Source organism: Geotrypetes seraphini, chromosome 7 (genome assembly GCF_902459505.1).
Source record: "Geotrypetes seraphini chromosome 7, aGeoSer1.1, whole genome shotgun sequence".
Lineage (NCBI taxonomy): Eukaryota > Metazoa > Chordata > Amphibia > Gymnophiona > Dermophiidae > Geotrypetes > Geotrypetes seraphini.
In genome coordinates, this window is record NC_047090.1 from 171,346,139 (window position 1) to 171,366,005 (window position 19,867).

At 53.5% G+C, this 19,867-nt stretch overlaps 1 protein-coding gene across 1 annotated transcript in view; it reads left to right on the plus strand.

Moving 5' to 3' along the window:
- The window catches only part of DICER1 (dicer 1, ribonuclease III), a 179,844-nt gene that overhangs the window by 89,785 nt on the left and 70,192 nt on the right, over positions 1-19,867 (plus strand). The window contains exon 17 of the mRNA XM_033953270.1: positions 375-588. Within this exon, the coding sequence (XP_033809161.1) occupies positions 375-588 (214 nt within the window). The remainder of the gene's footprint in view (positions 1-374; positions 589-19,867) is intronic.

Below are 19,867 nucleotides of genomic sequence, written 5' to 3' on the forward strand. Positions count from 1 at the left end.
ACCTCTGGACCACCAGGGATTCCAGGCACGCGGGTCATACGGAAGGCAGGGAGGCATGCAGGATATTGCCAGAGAGGAGGTGCAATGGACAGGGCCGGGAGGGGGAACAGGGTGCAGAGCCTGGCAGTCCAGTGGAGACCTGCAACAAGTCTGGGGGCGAGGCCCGAATATAAACAGAGAACCCCCATATTTAAACCAATTTTTTGGCCAAAAAATCTTGGTTTATATTCAAGTATAGTAATTGGTATAGAAGGATAGACTGAGTAGTCTCTATCTGCTATCATTTTTGTCTTGAGTTTTCTGAGGGTGCCTCTTGCCTTCCTGTTTTTCACTTTATTAAATTTAACTGATCTTTGTGATATCTTTTTCCCTAGATCCCTCACTTTCCTGTGTACACCCGCTCTGGAGAAGTTACTATATCTATTGAGCTGAAGAAGGCTGGTTTTGCGTTGTCCTTGCAGCAGCTTGAACTCATCACAAGGCTGCATCAGTACATTTTTTCTCATATTCTTCGGCTTGAGAAACCTGCACTAGAATTCAAACCTACAGCAGCTGATTCAGCTTACTGTGTTCTACCTCTTAATATTGGTAAGCATACTGATTCTTTCTATAAATTTTGTGATTTTTAAACTGCATTTCTTTAAAAGTATTTTGGACCTTTAAGAGATTTATTTTTTTATACAGAATTTTATCTTTATAGATACAAGGAGAAATCTTACATTTTTAAATGCACAGAGGTCAGTCCTCAGCATGTGCCTAGAAAGGAATGGATCAACATATTTTTCTTTTGTTTTCCTCCTCTTATTCCATCCCAGAATGGCTTTCAGTAGGTCAGAAGTTCCCCTGACTTAAAGCCCTGTTGTCTTAGTTCAAAGCTTCCTATTTCTTTTCTTCTATCGTCTGCCTTTTTACGTCCATCTTGACTAGATTGTAAACTCCAAGAAGCATTTTACTGTCCATTATGTGTGTAAGTCTGATGTGTGCTACACAAGCGCGGACCCTTTAAGCACTTTCTTTGCCCCAGCAGAGGTTGCCACTGCAGCCATGGACATCTCTTCTCCATTTTGAATTCTAAACACCCTACCTTCGCACCACAACCACCCCTCTTGTACCTTAGTTTGGGCTCATACACGAATCTCTTAGGGCTCTTTTTACAAAGGTGCGCTAGTGTTTTTAACGTACACCTCGGATTAGCGCGCGCTAGCTGAAAATCTACCGCCTGCCCAAAAGGAGGCGGTAGCGGCTAGTGCGCGGGGCAATTTAGCATGTGCTATTCCGCACGTTCAGGCCCTAGCGCAGATTTGTTAATGGAGCCCTTAGTCTCTTTTCAGGCTTGTAAAAATTATGCTAGGAGCTGCCTCCTATCTTGATTTTAGGAAATTATTGAAGACCCAATTATTTGATAAATTTGTATCCTAATTGTATTCTGTCGCCTTTTTTAAATTTTATGTATTTCTTATGTTTTATTATCTGATGTATTTCCATTTTAAATTGTATTCTTCGCTGTATGATCAGTTTTTATTTGTTGTGAACCGCCTAGAACCATTCCTGGTTAGGCGGTATATAAAAAATAAAATTATTATTATTTAAAGAGAAATGGGCAATGCTGTCAGTGGAAGAAGATGAACAGCGGAGTGCCACAGGAATCTGTACTAAGACTACGAGTAGTGCTTTATAACATATTTATACATGATCTGGAAATAGGAACAAGTGACTGATCAAATTTGCAGATGACACAAAACTATCTGTGCATGGCCGTTTGGAGGAGGATGGGCAGGGGAGGGCTTCAATGGCTGGGAGGGTGTAGATGGGCTGGAGTAAGTCTTAACAGAGATTTCGGCAGTTGGAACCCAAACACAGTACCGGGTAAAGCTTTGGATTCTCGCCCAGAAATAGCTAAGAAGAAAAAAAAATAATAATAATAATTTAAATTGAATCAGATTGGGCAGACTGGATGGACCATTCGGGTCTTTATCTGCCGTCATCTACTATGTTACTATGTATTCAACGTTGAGAAATGCAGAAGGATCTTGGAAGACTGAGCATCTAAATGGCAGATGAAATTTAATGTGGACAAGTGCAAAGTAATGCTCATTGAAAAAGAATAGGCCCAAATATTCAATACTGGGCCATATTCAGGTACCAGTATGAATGTCAGGGTCAGTGGAGGCATCTGGAACTTTTGCAGGCAGGTGCAGTTGACTATTCAATGCTGTACCCACATATCTTGCCAGGCAAAGTTTAGAACTATTATAACTCCAAGCTCTCACCAGACTCTGTCCCACACTACCCCGGGCATAACTATGGACTGTTGTGGAGGGCAGAGAGAATGTTCAGCAGCACAGTCCTCTTGATCTACTTACTGTAAATTGTCTCGGGTACTGGGCACGTGGTCTTTTTATATGGAAGGAAGGAATTCAGCTTGCAATTCCTAGAATGTTCAGTAGCTATTGACGATTCTGTCGTGTTCGTCCTTATATGGCCATTTGGTTGAGGATGGGCTAGGGGGAGGGCTTCGACAGCAGGGATGGTTTAGATGGGCTGAAGTGAGACTTCAGCAGGTGAACCTAAGCGCAGTAATTTAAAGAGAGGGTAAGGTTGAGCAGACTGGATGGACCATTCGGGTCTTTATCTGCCGTCATTTACTATGTTACTATGTGGGGTGAGAGGCTAATGGCTCCTGCAGCATTAGTTCTTCTCTGTCTTTTTAACGCTTCTGATGATTTCACTTATACCACAGTTTTGTGCTCTTAATATGTTCATCTTAATATGGCAGGAAAAAGAATCCTTGCTGAGAAATGTAGGCGATATGTTTCTATGCATTTAGGCCCTGATTCTGCAAAGTGTGTCCCGATTTTAGGCAGCTGTAGGCGTCCTACAGCTGTCTAATCAGCCAATCGGGATGCACGTTTTTTTAAAAAATGCTCCGCCTATATTGAAGGCGCCTCTGGGAGCCTAGAGAGGCCTGCAAGACGCCTAAGCTTGCCTAAGGGCCTTAGGCGAACCTAGGCAGCCCTACGCGTCTCCCTAGTAGGGAAAAAGATGCTTAAAATGTAGGCCAGCAAAATGCTGGTCTACATTGTAAGTAGATGCGGCCACTATACTTCTCGCGGCAAGAGATCTCCCTGCTGCAATAAGTATAGCGGCCGCGGCCACCTGTCCCATCACCGGCAGGAGGATGCCAAACTCCTCCTGCCGGAACATAGGCACCTGGGCCAATCAGGCCTTAGGATTAGTGGGGATGGGCGGACCCGCTATGCCTAAGGCCTGATTGGTCCAGGCTTCTAGAGCCTGGGCCAATCAGGCCTTAGATTTAGCGGGGAAGGGGCAGGCCCGTCTCATTTCCACGAGGCGGACCTGTCGGCTGGATGGCAGCAAGACCCGTCCAGCCGACCAACATTTAAAGGTTAGTTGGAGGAGGGAGGTTAGTTGGGGGGGGGGGTCCGGAGGGGGTCTGGCTTTCCGGGTGTTGCCTATAGACTTACGACACAATCGGAGCAACTTGAAAAGATCTGGTTGCAGATATTTAAAATTATTTATAATCCCGCTTATCCACAAATCTAATCGGGTTATCTAAGATATCCAGAAGTTGGGGAAGAAAGGGGAGGTGCTACTGGTGGGTGATTTTAACCTGCCGAATGTGGATTTGAAAGTTCTGTCTGTAGAATCGAAAAGAAGCAGAAAAATTGTGGATGCCTTTCAAAATGCTTCCCTCAGGCAAATGGTGACAGAACCCACGAGGGAAGAAGCGATGCTGGATCTGGTGCACAGAAATGGGGAAAGCATCTCTAGCATCTGAGTTGGTGCCCACCTGGGCGGTAGTGATCACCAAAGGGTTTGATTTGAAATAACAGCTAAAGTGGAGGGTGGCCACACAGAACTCCAAAGTCCTGGATTTCAAACGTGTGGACTTCAGTAAAATGAGGGAGTACCTGAAGAAATTGCTGATAGGATAGGAAGATGTAAGAGAAGTGGAAAAACAGTGGTCCAAACTGAAAGGAGCGTTATCCAAGTGATAAGTAGTAGTTTCTGCTGGTCCATTGTGCATGTGAAAATTATTTTGTGAGCAAGTTTTCACCCTTGACTCGATGTGTGCAGTATAGCCTATGTTCACAATAAAGCTAGCAACCATTTTGTGTACCTGGTTGCTAGGCATTTGCGTGCTTCCTTTCTGCCCCATGTGCGCACTTGCACAGCTTAGAAGGAACATTGATAGCAGACCGAATGTTGCCAATTTCCGGATAAGTTCCGACAGTGGCTTGTCTTTTTGAAATATTTAGCACCTGCTACTATGAGGACAGTGGTACTGAATATCCAGTTGTTTTTTTTTAACTACTGAAGCTGGTGTATAAAATAGAAAAAAAAAACACTGACCTTTTTGTTTTTTTACTTATATTTTTGTGTCATTTATCAGATCATTTTATGGACAGATACTGATGCATGTTCTTGAAAATAATATCTGTTTCTGACCATTTAAAATATGAGAATAGTATGGGCCAGGTTTATAGGAGAACTTGGATTTAATGTTTTTGGTTTTTTTTTGCTAGACAAGAAATTTCTTTGTTTTAATGTTTTATTGCTGTTGTGTATCATTATATCACATCCTCACGAAATGTTACAAAACAAATTTCCCTAATCACAAAATGACGGGAATGAGAATGACATATTTTCTTTTTTATCAATTATTTCTTTTTCCTTACAGCAATATTCAAAGCAAATGATTCCCTTCTTCAATTTTTCTTTAGTTGCTCTAACTATAGGCTTATATGTACCATTCAACCGAAACCCAGGGGATGAAGAAACCTCAAGCGCTTGTAGCAGTTAAAACTTTAAAGCAAATCTTAGTCAAAACTGCCTGATGCAAGCTAACGCTGGTTTCAGTAATCTCCCTGTAAGCTATCGGTACTATTTATTAAACTTGCTTATGTAAATATTAGCAGCATGCTGAGTGAGTGAGCAGCAGTAACAGCTGCGTTGGGAACCACGTCTTCAGAGGCAGTGAGCAATGAGATCAATTTATCATTTGGCTTTATACCTTCTGATGAAGCTCTGTTTAAAGTGAAACGGAGATGATCCGTAGAGCCTATGATCAAAAGTTGATTTGATAAAATAGCTTCTTCTTTAGCACTCTCCAGACCAGTAGAGGTTAACTTTACGAATGGGTATATATCTAATCATGACCAGCAGGTGGAGACTGAAAACAAAACTTTGGGACAGTATATACTATCCTCCCTTCTCTATTTCCCTCAGTCTTCTTTCAGTCTCCAGCAGGTGTTGAGTGATCTGTACCCATCTCTCTTGGTAGGGCTGTTGGAATTTGTTTAGGGGTTTATTGTCCCTGTTTTTGGCCGGACGGAGCTTGGTCGGGCCCTGTTTGGGGGTCCGTCCGACCTCGGGGGTGTCAAACCCGGCGGGTCACGAGCGGGGTCCCTCCCCCCACTTCCTCCACCTCCCCACATTTTTTTAGAGGAGCCTCAGCAGTAAGCCTTGCCCCCTAAGTCAAGCAAGGCATATTGCTTCGAGAGCCTGTGGAGTCTGTTCTGTAAAAAAAAAAAAAAAAAATAAATAAAAAATCCTGAGGTAGTGCTGGTCTGAAGGGTTGTTTCCCTTTAAGAAAACTGTATTTTCTTTAGCACTCTCCAGACCAGTAGAGGTTAACTTTACGAATGGGTATATATCTAATCATGACCAGCAGGTGGAGACTGAAAACAAAACTTTGGGACAGTATATACTATCCTCCCTTCTCTATTTCCCTCAGTCTTCTTTCAGTCTCCAGCAGGTGTTGAGTGATCTGTACCCATCTCTCTTGGTAGGGCTGTTGGAATTTGTTTAGGGGTTTATTGTCCCTGTTTTTGGCCGGACGGAGCTTGGTCGGGCCCTGTTTGGGGGTCCGTCCGACCTCGGGGGTGTCAAACCCTGCGGGTCACGAGCGGGGTCCCTCCCCCCACTTCCTCCACCTCCCCACATTTTTTTAGAGGAGCCTCAGCAGTAAGCCTTGCCCCCTAAGTCAAGCAAGGCATATTGCTTCGAGAGCCTGTGGAGTCTGTTCTGTAAAAAAAAAAAAAATAAATAAATAAAAAATCCTGAGGTAGTGCTGGTCTGAAGGGTTGTTTCCCTTTAAGAAAACTGTATTTTACTGTATTTTTTCATGTAACCAGCACTTTTTTTATAGCTAGGTCGCGTCTGGAGCAATTGTGCCCTTCTCCGGGGGAGTAGGCCACAATTTTAGTCCAGCCGCGAGGCACTCGCGGCCGGCCTGAACTCGGGTGTGCGCCTTGGCTCTTGGGTATCCCGTCCCGGAGGGAGGTAGGGCTACCTTAATTTCGCCAATGGGGAACGCGGTGGTCTCGGCACTTCCTAAGCGGCATACCGTGCCTGTTATGGACGGTTCTGCTCTTAGGGTCTCGGAGGCGCGTGCGTTAGAGACTCTTCTTAAGTATGTTTTTGATGTCTCTGCCTTTGGGGTCCAGGCGGCTGTTTGTGGGGAGCTAGTCGCTCACGCCGTGTTTCGGTGGGCTGAGCGTGTCCTGGATCGGGAGTCTGATGACTGGTCTCTAGTGGATCAGGAGGTAGCGAAGATTGCGATGGCTGCCTCGTTCCTCTCAGATGCTCTTTATGACTTGGTGCGGATTTCGGCTAAGTCTATGGCATGGCCGCGCGGCGTATTTTGTGGCTGCGCGCTTGGGCGGCGGATTCTGCGTCCAAAGCTAAGTTTACTAAAGTTCCCTTTAGGGGGTCTTTTTGTTTGGAGAGGAATTAGATGAGTTGATTCAGACTCTGACGGACTCGAAGGTGCCCCGTCTGCCTGAGGACCGTGCCCGCCCTGCGTCTAGGTGTGGGGCTGCCCGGGGGCGTTTGCGGGAATTTCGCAAGTATCGCCCGGGGCGTGGGGCTGCTTCTTTCCCGGCTCAGGGTTTTTCCCGGGGTCGGTTCTTCCAGCGCATGCAGCCCTTTCGGGGGGCCCGTCGGGGGGCAGGGAATCCCTCCGCCGGTTCCCCCGCTTCCCGTCCTGCGCAATGACTCCTTGCCGGCGCCCCCTTTGGTTCCGGTGGGGGCCCGGCTGCGCAAATTTTTCCCCAAATGGGCCGAGATCGCGTCCGATCAGTGGGTCCTTGAGGTGGTGCGGGACGGTTACGCTCTGGAGTTTACCCGCTCTCTGCCGGACCTTTTCCTCGCTTCTCCATGTCAGACTCCATGGAAGACGCAGGCTTTTCGTCAGACCCTTCAGCGTTTGCTAGATCTCGAGGCAGTGGTGCCGGTGTCCCCTACGGAGTGGGGCACCGGCAGGTACTCCATTTACTTTGTGGTGGCCATAAAGGAGGGGACCTTTCGGCCCATCCTGGATTTGAAAGGGGTCAACAGAGCTCTCAAGATTCCGTCTTTCCGCATGGAAACGCTGCGGTCGGTCATTCTGGCGGTTCAGCCGGGGGAGTTTCTTACGTCTCTCGATCTGACGGAGGCCTACTTGCAGGTTCCAATTCGGGCCTCTCATCAGCACTTCCTTCGCTTTGCGATCTTGGGGCGGCACTTTCAGTTCGGTGCGCTTCCCTTTGGTCTGGCCACGGCTCCTCGGACGTTCACCACGGTAATGGTGGTCGTCGCGGCAGCCTTGCGGTCGGTGGGCATCCTGGTTCACCCCTACCTGGACGACTGGTTGATTCGGGCAAAGTCGTTGCAGGAGAGCTCCCGGGTTACGGCTCGGGTGGTGGAGTTTCTCCGGTCGCTGGGCTGGGTGGTCAACCTTTCCAAGAGTCGGTTGGTCCCGGCTCAGCGTCTGGAGTGCCTTGGGGTTATGTTCGACATCTCCTTGGGGAAGGTCTTCCTTCCAGAGGCCCGGGTGAGCAAATTGCAATCTCAGATTCGCCTGCTTTTGGCGTCCCGGGGTCCTCGGGCGCGAGATTTCCTCCAAGTCCTGGGGTCAATGGCGGCGTCCCTGGACGTGGTGAGGTGGGCGCGGGCCCACATGCGTCCTCTTCAGTATGCTCTGCTCCGGAGGTGGTCTCCCCGGAGGCAAGATTTGGATGTTCCGGTTCCCCTGCGAGGCTTGGCGCGCTGCAGTCTGCGCTGGTGGCTCCGGACCCCTCACCTGGTTCAGGGGGTGGGTCTGGATCTCCCGCAGTGGACGGTGCTCCTTACGGATGCGAGTCTCCTCGGTTGGGGGGCTCAGTTTATGGGCCACTCAGCTCGGGGCACCTGGTCCGCGGAGGAGGCCTCCTGGTCGATCAACGAGTTGGAGACCAGAGCGGTCAGGCTGGCGCTGTTAGCTTTCCACTCCCTTTTGCTGGGCAAGTCGGTCAGAGTCCTGTCGGACAATGCCACGGCGGTGGCTTATGTCAATCGTCAGGGGGGCACCAAGAGCACTCCTGTGGCGCAGGAGGCGGCTCGGCTCATGGTTTGGGCGGAGTCCCATCTTCTGGACCTCTCGGCTTCTCATATAGCCGGGGTAGAAAATGTTCAGGCAGACTTCCTCAGTCGTCACTTCCTGGATCCAGGAGAGTGGTTTCTCGGCGCCGGAGCGTTTCGGTTGATAGTGCAAGATTGGGGGCAGCCCCTGATGGACCTGATGGCCACGAGTGGCAACGCCAAAGTGCCCCGCTTCTTCAGTCGTCGCAGGGAAGGGCTGGCCGAGGGTCTGGATGCTCTGGTCCAGCCGTGGCCAACGGAGGGGCTGTTGTATGTGTTCCCTCCTTGGCCGCTGGTGGGCAGAGTGCTTCTTCGCATTGTTCACCATCCGGGTTTGGTGGTGCTGGTGGCTCCGGATTGGCCTCGACGTCCGTGGTATGCGGATCTGGTGAGGCACCTGGTGGCGGTTCCTCTTCCTCTGCCTCTCTCGGACGACCTTCTGATGCAGGGTCCCATTCCCTTGTTCGACCCGTCTCTCTTCTGTCTTACGGCGTGGCTCTTGAAAGGGGTCGCCTTAGCAAGAAGGGATATTCAGACAAGGTGATCGCTACACTGTTGGGGTCCCGGAGGCTTTCTACCTCTCGGGCTTATGTGCGGGTTTGGCGTCTCTTTGAGGAATGGTGTCGGGCGCGGGGAGTGACCTCTTTTCGCGCTTCTCTGCCTAACATTCTAGAGTTCTTGCAGGATGGCCTGGATAGAGGCCTGGCTTGGTCTTCTCTCCGGGTTCATCTTGCGGCCCTGTCGACCTTTCGAGGGTTGGTGTCAGGTCAGCGTTTATCGGCTCTTCCTGATGTGATTCGGTTTCTGCGGGCGGCCAAGTTGCTTAGGCCTCCCCTACGGCCCTCGGTTCCCTCTTGGGATCTTAATCTGGTTCTCTCTGTTTTGGTGCGCCCGCCTTTCGAGCCCTTGGACGACTGTTCTTTGAAGGACCTTACTTTGAAGGCGGTCTTTTTGGTGGCCATTACTTCTGCTAGGCGTATTTCTGAGCTGCAGGCTTTCTCTTGTAGGGCTCCCTTCTTGGAGTTGTCTAGGGAGCGGGTCGTCTTGCGGCCTGTTCCTTCCTTTCTGCCGAAGGTTGTTTCTCCTTTTCATGTCAATCAATCGGTGGTTCTCCCGGTCTTGGGTGGTCGGGAGGGCTCTTCTGAGCAACGGCAGCTGCGCAAGTTGGATGTCGGTCGGGTCCTTCGCTCTGATGTGCAGCGGACCCAGGAATTCCGGAAGTCCGATCATCTCTTTGTCCTCCTGGCTGGTCCTCGTCGGGGAGCTGGCGCTTCTAAGGCTACTATTGCGCGCTGGATCAAGGAGACGATTGCTTCCGCTTATCTTCTGAAACAGCAGCCTGTTCCGGAGTTTCTCAAGGCTCATTCCACTCGGGGTCAGGCGGCTTCTTGGGCTGAATCGTCGCTCGTGCCTCCGGTGGATATTTGTAAGGCTGCGGTTTGGTCCTCCTTGTATTCTTTTGTTAGACATTATCGGGTAGATGTTCAGGCGCGTCGGGACGCGGTGTTCGGTGAGCGTGTTCTGGTATCGGCCCTTCGGGGGTCCCGCCCGTGAGAGGGACTGCTTTGGTACGTCCCATTCGTAAAGTTAACCTCTACTGGTCTGGAGAGTGCTAAAGAAGGAGAAATTAGGTTCTTACCTGCTAATTTACTTTCTTTTAGCTTCTCCAGACCAGTAGAGGTCCCCACCCTGTCTGTTGTTGTTGTTGTTGTTGGGGCTGTTTTCGCGGGCAGTTTTTGTTTTTTGCTGCGGGTTCTAGTATTTTTCTAGGGCCGGGGAGAATTAAAGAACAGCGGCTGTGGCTCGGCTGGCTTAGCTGGCGAGCTGTGGGGACATTTTCCTTCGGGTATTTCTCCTCTGCATTTTCCAACAGCATTTGGGTATGTTATTTGTTACTCCTTTCGGAGTATTGTTTTCTTCCTGTTTTCCAGTTCTTGGTTCTGCTTGGCTATTCGGCAGACTGAGGGAAATAGAGAAGGGAGGATAGTATATACTGTCCCAAAGTTTTGTTTTCAGTCTCCACCTGCTGGTCATGATTAGATATATACCCATTCGTAAAGTTAACCTCTACTGGTCTGGAGAAGCTAAAAGAAAGTAAATTAGCAGGTAAGAACCTAATTTCTCCTTACTGTATTTTTTCATGTAACCAGCACTTTTTTTATAGCTAGGTCGCGTCTGGAGCAATTGTGCCCTTCTCCGGGGGAGTAGGCCACAATTTTAGTCCAGCCGCGAGGCACTCGCGGCCGGCCTGAACTCGGCGGTTTGGGTCGGTGAGGTGGTGGAGCTCCGTCGGCAGCGGCTGCAGGCGCCCAGAGCTCCCCGCCGATGGTGCCTCGCGAGTCGGCTTGGAGCAGTGGGGAAGCCCGGTCTTCCACAACCGCCCACGGAGGGATTCCCCGAAGGATTCCCTCTCAGCTGATTTTTTGACAGCTGATGCCGACTTGCCTGTCTTAGCGGCTGGGACTGTTCAGTCTTCTCAGCCGCTACAGGCCATGGAGGGAGCATTTTTGGCGGGAACTTCGCCATTTTCTTTGTCTGGCCCCTCCATTTTGTCTGCAACCTCAGGTGACCTTCCCCCTGTATGGCGAACACAGGGGCAGGTTTCAGCATGGACCCCTGCTGGGGCAGGGAGTCCCTGGGGACCCCCAGGGGTTTTTTGCCCCCAATTTATTTTCTTTCTTTGTGCGGACTTTTGGGGGTCCCACGTGCGCCTGGGGGGTTTCGGGGGGGGTTTCCCTCCGCGCCCCCTATGGCTTTGCCTCCCTCTTTTCGTTTGGCGTCCCCTCTTCCTCCTCCCTCATCCAAGCGCCCGCGGGGGGGCTTGGATTGCAAATTGGTGGGCGGAGGAGCGTGTTGGCCTGGTTGAGGACCTGGCTGCTTTGGCGGGCTTCCAGGATCCTCTATAGGGGACGCCTGTTGGCAGCGGGGCGGCGGGTTTCCCGTCTTCCAGAGCAGATGCGTCCGTGGTGCGCTTTTTTATTCAGAGGGATGAGCTTTTAGACCTGTGTAGCAGGTCTCCTTGGTGCTGCATTTTTGCAGTGGCGCCGCCGGAGACCCCGCGTATGGGGGCCCCTCTGCTTCAGGGGGTCTGTCCTGGTTCCCGCTCTTTTCCTGTGCGTCAGGATTTGCGGGATTTTGTGTTGGCGCAGTGGCCTATGGGCGCAGTTTCATTTGGTGTGCGCCTTGGCTCTTGGGTATCCCGTCCCGGAGGGAGGTAGGGCTACCTTAATTTCGCCAATGGGGAACGCGGTGGTCTCGGCACTTCCTAAGCGGCATACCGTGCCTGTTATGGACGGTTCTGCTCTTAGGGTCTCGGAGGCGCGTGCGTTAGAGACTCTTCTTAAGTATGTTTTTGATGTCTCTGCCTTTGGGGTCCAGGCGGCTGTTTGTGGGGAGCTAGTCGCTCGCGCCGTGTTTCGGTGGGCTGAGCGTGTCCTGGATCGGGAGTCTGATGACTGGTCTCTAGTGGATCAGGAGGTAGCGAAGATTGCGATGGCTGCCTCGTTCCTCTCAGATGCTCTTTATGACTTGGTGCGGATTTCGGCTAAGTCTATGGCATGGCCGCGCGGCGTATTTTGTGGCTGCGCGCTTGGGCGGCGGATTCTGCGTCCAAAGCTAAGTTTACTAAAGTTCCCTTTAGGGGGTCTTTTTGTTTGGAGAGGAATTAGATGAGTTGATTCAGACTCTGACGGACTCGAAGGTGCCCCGTCTGCCTGAGGACCGTGCCCGCCCTGCGTCTAGGTGTGGGGCTGCCCGGGGGCGTTTGCGGGAATTTCGCAAGTATCGCCCGGGGCGTGGGGCTGCTTCTTTCCCGGCTCAGGGTTTTTCCCGGGGTCGGTTCTTCCAGCGCATGCAGCCCTTTCGGGGGGCCCGTCGGGGGGCAGGGAATCCCTCCGCCGGTTCCCCCGCTTCCCGTCCTGCGCAATGACTCCTTGCCGGCGCCCCCTTTGGTTCCGGTGGGGGCCCGGCTGCGCAAATTTTTCCCCAAATGGGCCGAGATCGCGTCCGATCAGTGGGTCCTTGAGGTGGTGCGGGACGGTTACGCTCTGGAGTTTACCCGCTCTCTGCCGGACCTTTTCCTCGCTTCTCCATGTCAGACTCCATGGAAGACGCAGGCTTTTCGTCAGACCCTTCAGCGTTTGCTAGATCTCGAGGCAGTGGTGCCGGTGTCCCCTACGGAGTGGGGCACCGGCAGGTACTCCATTTACTTTGTGGTGGCCATAAAGGAGGGGACCTTTCGGCCCATCCTGGATTTGAAAGGGGTCAACAGAGCTCTCAAGATTCCGTCTTTCCGCATGGAAACGCTGCGGTCGGTCATTCTGGCGGTTCAGCCGGGGGAGTTTCTTACGTCTCTCGATCTGACGGAGGCCTACTTGCAGGTTCCAATTCGGGCCTCTCATCAGCACTTCCTTCGCTTTGCGATCTTGGGGCGGCACTTTCAGTTCGGTGCGCTTCCCTTTGGTCTGGCCACGGCTCCTCGGACGTTCACCACGGTAATGGTGGTCGTCGCGGCAGCCTTGCGGTCGGTGGGCATCCTGGTTCACCCCTACCTGGACGACTGGTTGATTCGGGCAAAGTCGTTGCAGGAGAGCTCCCGGGTTACGGCTCGGGTGGTGGAGTTTCTCCGGTCGCTGGGCTGGGTGGTCAACCTTTCCAAGAGTCGGTTGGTCCCGGCTCAGCGTCTGGAGTGCCTTGGGGTTATGTTCAACATCTCCTTGGGGAAGGTCTTCCTTCCAGAGGCCCGGGTGAGCAAATTGCAATCTCAGATTCGCCTGCTTTTGGCGTCCCGGGGTCCTCGGGCGCGAGATTTCCTCCAAGTCCTGGGGTCAATGGCGGCGTCCCTGGACGTGGTGAGGTGGGCGCGGGCCCACATGCGTCCTCTTCAGTATGCTCTGCTCCGGAGGTGGTCTCCCCGGAGGCAAGATTTGGATGTTCCGGTTCCCCTGCGAGGCTTGGCGCGCTGCAGTCTGCGCTGGTGGCTCCGGACCCCTCACCTGGTTCAGGGGGTGGGTCTGGATCTCCCGCAGTGGACGGTGCTCCTTACGGATGCGAGTCTCCTCGGTTGGGGGGCTCAGTTTATGGGCCACTCAGCTCGGGGCACCTGGTCCGCGGAGGAGGCCTCCTGGTCGATCAACGAGTTGGAGACCAGAGCGGTCAGGCTGGCGCTGTTAGCTTTCCACTCCCTTTTGCTGGGCAAGTCGGTCAGAGTCCTGTCGGACAATGCCACGGCGGTGGCTTATGTCAATCGTCAGGGGGGCACCAAGAGCACTCCTGTGGCGCAGGAGGCGGCTCGGCTCATGGTTTGGGCGGAGTCCCATCTTCTGGACCTCTCGGCTTCTCATATAGCCGGGGTAGAAAATGTTCAGGCAGACTTCCTCAGTCGTCACTTCCTGGATCCAGGAGAGTGGTTTCTCGGCGCCGGAGCGTTTCGGTTGATAGTGCAAGATTGGGGGCAGCCCCTGATGGACCTGATGGCCACGAGTGGCAACGCCAAAGTGCCCCGCTTCTTCAGTCGTCGCAGGGAAGGGCTGGCCGAGGGTCTGGATGCTCTGGTCCAGCCGTGGCCAACGGAGGGGCTGTTGTATGTGTTCCCTCCTTGGCCGCTGGTGGGCAGAGTGCTTCTTCGCATTGTTCACCATCCGGGTTTGGTGGTGCTGGTGGCTCCGGATTGGCCTCGACGTCCGTGGTATGCGGATCTGGTGAGGCACCTGGTGGCGGTTCCTCTTCCTCTGCCTCTCTCGGACGACCTTCTGATGCAGGGTCCCATTCCCTTGTTCGACCCGTCTCTCTTCTGTCTTACGGCGTGGCTCTTGAAAGGGGTCGCCTTAGCAAGAAGGGATATTCAGACAAGGTGATCGCTACACTGTTGGGGTCCCGGAGGCTTTCTACCTCTCGGGCTTATGTGCGGGTTTGGCGTCTCTTTGAGGAATGGTGTCGGGCGCGGGGAGTGACTTCTTTTCGCGCTTCTCTGCCTAACATTCTAGAGTTCTTGCAGGATGGCCTGGATAGAGGCCTGGCTTGGTCTTCTCTCCGGGTTCATCTTGCGGCCCTGTCGACCTTTCGAGGGTTGGTGTCAGGTCAGCGTTTATCGGCTCTTCCTGATGTGATTCGGTTTCTGCGGGCGGCCAAGTTGCTTAGGCCTCCCCTACGGCCCTCGGTTCCCTCTTGGGATCTTAATCTGGTTCTCTCTGTTTTGGTGCGCCCGCCTTTCGAGCCCTTGGACGACTGTTCTTTGAAGGACCTTACTTTGAAGGCGGTCTTTTTGGTGGCCATTACTTCTGCTAGGCGTATTTCTGAGCTGCAGGCTTTCTCTTGTAGGGCTCCCTTCTTGGAGTTGTCTAGGGAGCGGGTCGTCTTGCGGCCTGTTCCTTCCTTTCTGCCGAAGGTTGTTTCTCCTTTTCATGTCAATCAATCGGTGGTTCTCCCGGTCTTGGGTGGTCGGGAGGGCTCTTCTGAGCAACGGCAGCTGCGCAAGTTGGATGTCGGTCGGGTCCTTCGCTCTGATGTGCAGCGGACCCAGGAATTCCGGAAGTCCGATCATCTCTTTGTCCTCCTGGCTGGTCCTCGTCGGGGAGCTGGCGCTTCTAAGGCTACTATTGCGCGCTGGATCAAGGAGACGATTGCTTCCGCTTATCTTCTGAAACAGCAGCCTGTTCCGGAGTTTCTCAAGGCTCATTCCACTCGGGGTCAGGCGGCTTCTTGGGCTGAGTCGTCGCTCGTGCCTCCGGTGGATATTTGTAAGGCTGCGGTTTGGTCCTCCTTGTATTCTTTTGTTAGACATTATCGGGTAGATGTTCAGGCGCGTCGGGACGCGGTGTTCGGTGAGCGTGTTCTGGTATCGGCCCTTCGGGGGTCCCGCCCGTGAGAGGGACTGCTTTGGTACGTCCCATTCGTAAAGTTAACCTCTACTGGTCTGGAGAGTGCTAAAGAAGGAGAAATTAGGTTCTTACCTGCTAATTTACTTTCTTTTAGCTTCTCCAGACCAGTAGAGGTCCCCACCCTGTCTGTTGTTGTTGTTGTTGTTGGGGCTGTTTTCGCGGGCAGTTTTTGTTTTTTGCTGCGGGTTCTAGTATTTTTCTAGGGCCGGGGAGAATTAAAGAACAGCGGCTGTGGCTCGGCTGGCTTAGCTGGCGCGCTGTGGGGACATTTTCCTTCGGGTATTTCTCCTCTGCATTTTCCAACAGCATTTGGGTATGTTATTTGTTACTCCTTTCGGAGTATTGTTTTCTTCCTGTTTTCCAGTTCTTGGTTCTGCTTGGCTATTCGGCAGACTGAGGGAAATAGAGAAGGGAGGATAGTATATACTGTCCCAAAGTTTTGTTTTCAGTCTCCACCTGCTGGTCATGATTAGATATATACCCATTCGTAAAGTTAACCTCTACTGGTCTGGAGAAGCTAAAAGAAAGTAAATTAGCAGGTAAGAACCTAATTTCTCCTTTAGCACTCTCCAGACCAGTAGAGGTTAACTTTACGAATGGGTATATATCTAATCATGACCAGCAGGTGGAGACTGAAAACAAAACTTTGGGACAGTATATACTATCCTCCCTTCTCTATTTCCCTCAGTCTTCTTTCAGTCTCCAGCAGGTGTTGAGTGATCTGTACCCATCTCTCTTGGTAGGGCTGTTGGAATTTGTTTAGGGGTTTATTGTCCCTGTTTTTGGCCGGACGGAGCTTGGTCGGGCCCTGTTTGGGGGTCCGTCCGACCTCGGGGGTGTCAAACCCGGCGGGTCACGAGCGGGGTCCCTCCCCCCACTTCCTCCACCTCCCCACATTTTTTTAGAGGAGCCTCAGCAGTAAGCCTTGCCCCCTAAGTCAAGCAAGGCATATTGCTTCGAGAGCCTGTGGAGTCTGTTCTGTAAAAAAAAAAAAAAAAAAAAAATCCTGAGGTAGTGCTGGTCTGAAGGGTTGTTTCCCTTTAAGAAAACTGTATTTTACTGTATTTTTTCATGTAACCAGCACTTTTTTATAGCTAGGTCGCGTCTGGAGCAATTGTGCCCTTCTCCGGGGGAGTAGGCCACAATTTTAGTCCAGCCGCGAGGCACTCGCGGCCGGCCTGAACTCGGCGGTTTGGGTCGGTGAGGTGGTGGAGCTCCGTCGGCAGCGGCTGCAGGCGCCCAGAGCTCCCCGCCGATGGTGCCTCGCGAGTCGGCTTGGAGCAGTGGGGAAGCCCGGTCTTCCACAACCGCCCACGGAGGGATTCCCCGAAGGATTCCCTCTCAGCTGATTTTTTGACAGCTGATGCCGACTTGCCTGTCTTAGCGGCTGGGACTGTTCAGTCTTCTCAGCCGCTACAGGCCATGGAGGGAGCATTTTTGGCGGGAACTTCGCCATTTTCTTTGTCTGGCCCCTCCATTTTGTCTGCAACCTCAGGTGACCTTCCCCCTGTATGGCGAACACAGGGGCAGGTTTCAGCATGGACCCCTGCTGGGGCAGGGAGTCCCTGGGGACCCCCAGGGGTTTTTTGCCCCCAATTTATTTTCTTTCTTTGTGCGGACTTTTGGGGGTCCCACGTGCGCCTGGGGGGTTTCGGGGGGGGTTTCCCTCCGCGCCCCCTATGGCTTTGCCTCCCTCTTTTCGTTTGGCGTCCCCTCTTCCTCCTCCCTCATCCAAGCGCCCGCGGGGGGGCTTGGATTGCGAATTGGTGGGCGGAGGAGCGTGTTGGCCTGGTTGAGGACCTGGCTGCTTTGGCGGGCTTCCAGGATCCTCTAGAGGGGACGCCTGTTGGCAGCGGGGCGGCGGGTTTCCCGTCTTCCAGAGCAGATGCGTCCGTGGTGCGCTTTTTTATTCAGAGGGATGAGCTTTTAGACCTGTGTAGCAGGTCTCCTTGGTGCTGCATTTTTGCAGTGGCGCCGCCGGAGACCCCGCGTATGGGGGCCCCTCTGCTTCAGGGGGTCTGTCCTGGTTCCCGCTCTTTTCCTGTGCGTCAGGATTTGCGGGATTTTGTGTTGGTGCAGTGGCCTATGGGCGCAGTTTCGTTTGGTGTGCGCCTTGGCTCTTGGGTATCCCGTCCCGGAGGGAGGTAGGGCTACCTTAATTTCGCCAATGGGGAACGCGGTGGTCTCGGCACTTCCTAAGCGGCATACCGTGCCTGTTATGGACGGTTCTGCTCTTAGGGTCTCGGAGGCGCGTGCGTTAGAGACTCTTCTTAAGTATGATTTTGATGTCTCTGCCTTTGGGGTCCAGGCGGCTGTTTGTGGGGAGCTAGTCGCTCGCGCCGTGTTTCGGTGGGCTGAGCGTGTCCTGGATCGGGAGTCTGATGACTGGTCTCTAGTGGATCAGGAGGTAGCGAAGATTGCGATGGCTGCCTCGTTCCTCTCAGATGCTCTTTATGACTTGGTGCGGATTTCGGCTAAGTCTATGGCATGGCCGCGCGGCGTATTTTGTGGCTGCGCGCTTGGGCGGCGGATTCTGCGTCCAAAGCTAAGTTTACTAAAGTTCCCTTTAGGGGGTCTTTTTGTTTGGAGAGGAATTAGATGAGTTGATTCAGACTCTGACGGACTCGAAGGTGCCCCGTCTGCCTGAGGACCGTGCCCGCCCTGCGTCTGGGTGCGGGGCTGCCCGGGGGCGTTTGCGGGAATTTCGCAAGTATCGCCCGGGGCGTGGGGCTGCTTCTTTCCCGGCTCAGGGTTTGTCCCGGGGTCGGTTCTTCCAGCGCATGCAGCCCTTTCGGGGGGCCCGTCGGGGGGCAGGGAATCCCTCCGCCGGTTCCCCCGCTTCCCGTCCTGCGCAATGACTCCTTGCCGGCGCCCCCTTTGGTTCCGGTGGGGGCCCGGCTGCGCAAATTTTTCCCCAAATGGGCCGAGATCGCGTCCGATCAGTGGGTCCTTGAGGTGGTGCGGGACGGTTACGCTCTGGAGTTTACCCGCTCTCTGCCGGACCTTTTCCTCGCTTCTCCATGTCAGACTCCATGGAAGACGCAGGCTTTTCGTCAGACCCTTCAGCGTTTGCTAGATCTCGAGGCAGTGGTGCCGGTGTCCCCTACGGAGTGGGGCACCGGCAGGTACTCCATTTACTTTGTGGTGGCCATAAAGGAGGGGACCTTTCGGCCTGGATGTCTCTCGATCTGACGGAGGCCTACTTGCAGGTTCCAATTCGGGCCTCTCATCAGCACTTCCTTCGCTTTGCGATCTTGGGGCGGCACTTTCAGTTCTGTGCGCTTCCCTTTGGTCTGGCCACGGCTCCTCGGACGTTCACCACGGTAATGGTGGTCGTCGCGGCAGCCTTGCGGTCGGTGGGCATCCTGGTTCTCCCCTACCTGGACGACTGGTTGATTCGGGCAAAGTCGTTGCAGGAGAGCTCCCGGGTTACGGCTCGGGTGGTGGAGTTTCTCCGGTCGCTGGGCTGGGTGGTCAACCTTTCCAAGAGTCGGTTGGTCCCGGCTCAGCGTCTGGAGTGCCTTGGGGTTATGTTCGACATCTCCTTGGGGAAGGTCTTCCTTCCAGAGGCCCGGGTGAGCAAATTGCAATCTCAGATTCGCCTGCTTTTGGCGTCCCGGGGTCCTCGGGCGCGAGATTTCCTCCAAGTCCTGGGGTCAATGGCGGCGTCCCTGGACGTGGTGAGGTGGGCGCGGGCCCACATGCGTCCTCTTCAGTATGCTCTGCTCCGGAGGTGGTCTCCCCGGAGGCAAGATTTGGATGTTCCGGTTCCCCTGCGAGGCTTGGCGCGCTGCAGTCTGCGCTGGTGGCTCCGGACCCCTCACCTGGTTCAGGGGGTGGGTCTGGATCTCCCGCAGTGGACGGTGCTCCTTACGGATGCGAGTCTCCTCGGTTGGGGGGCTCAGTTTATGGGCCACTCAGCTCGGGGCACCTGGTCCGCGGAGGAGGCCTCCTGGTCGATCAACGAGTTGGAGACCAGAGCGGTCAGGCTGGCGCTGTTAGCTTTCCACTCCCTTTTGCTGGGCAAGTCGGTCAGAGTCCTGTCGGACAATGCCACGGCGGTGGCTTATGTCAATCGTCAGGGGGGCACCAAGAGCACTCCTGTGGCGCAGGAGGCGGCTCGGCTCATGGTTTGGGCGGAGTCCCATCTTCTGGACCTCTCGGCTTCTCATATAGCCGGGGTAGAAAATGTTCAGGCAGACTTCCTCAGTCGTCACTTCCTGGATCCAGGAGAGTGGTTTCTCGGCGCCGGAGCGTTTCGGTTGATAGTGCAAGATTGGGGGCAGCCCCTGATGGACCTGATGGCCACGAGTGGCAACGCCAAAGTGCCCCGCTTCTTCAGTCGTCGCAGGGAAGGGCTGGCCGAGGGTCTGGATGCTCTGGTCCAGCCGTGGCCAACGGAGGGGCTGTTGTATGTGTTCCCTCCTTAGCCGCTGGTGGGCAGAGTGCTTCTTCGCATTGTTCACCATCCGGGTTTGGTGGTGCTGGTGGCTCCGGATTGGCCTCGACGTCCGTGGTATGCGGATCTGGTGAGACACCTGGTGGCGGTTCCTCTTCCTCTGCCTCTCTCGGACGACCTTCTGATG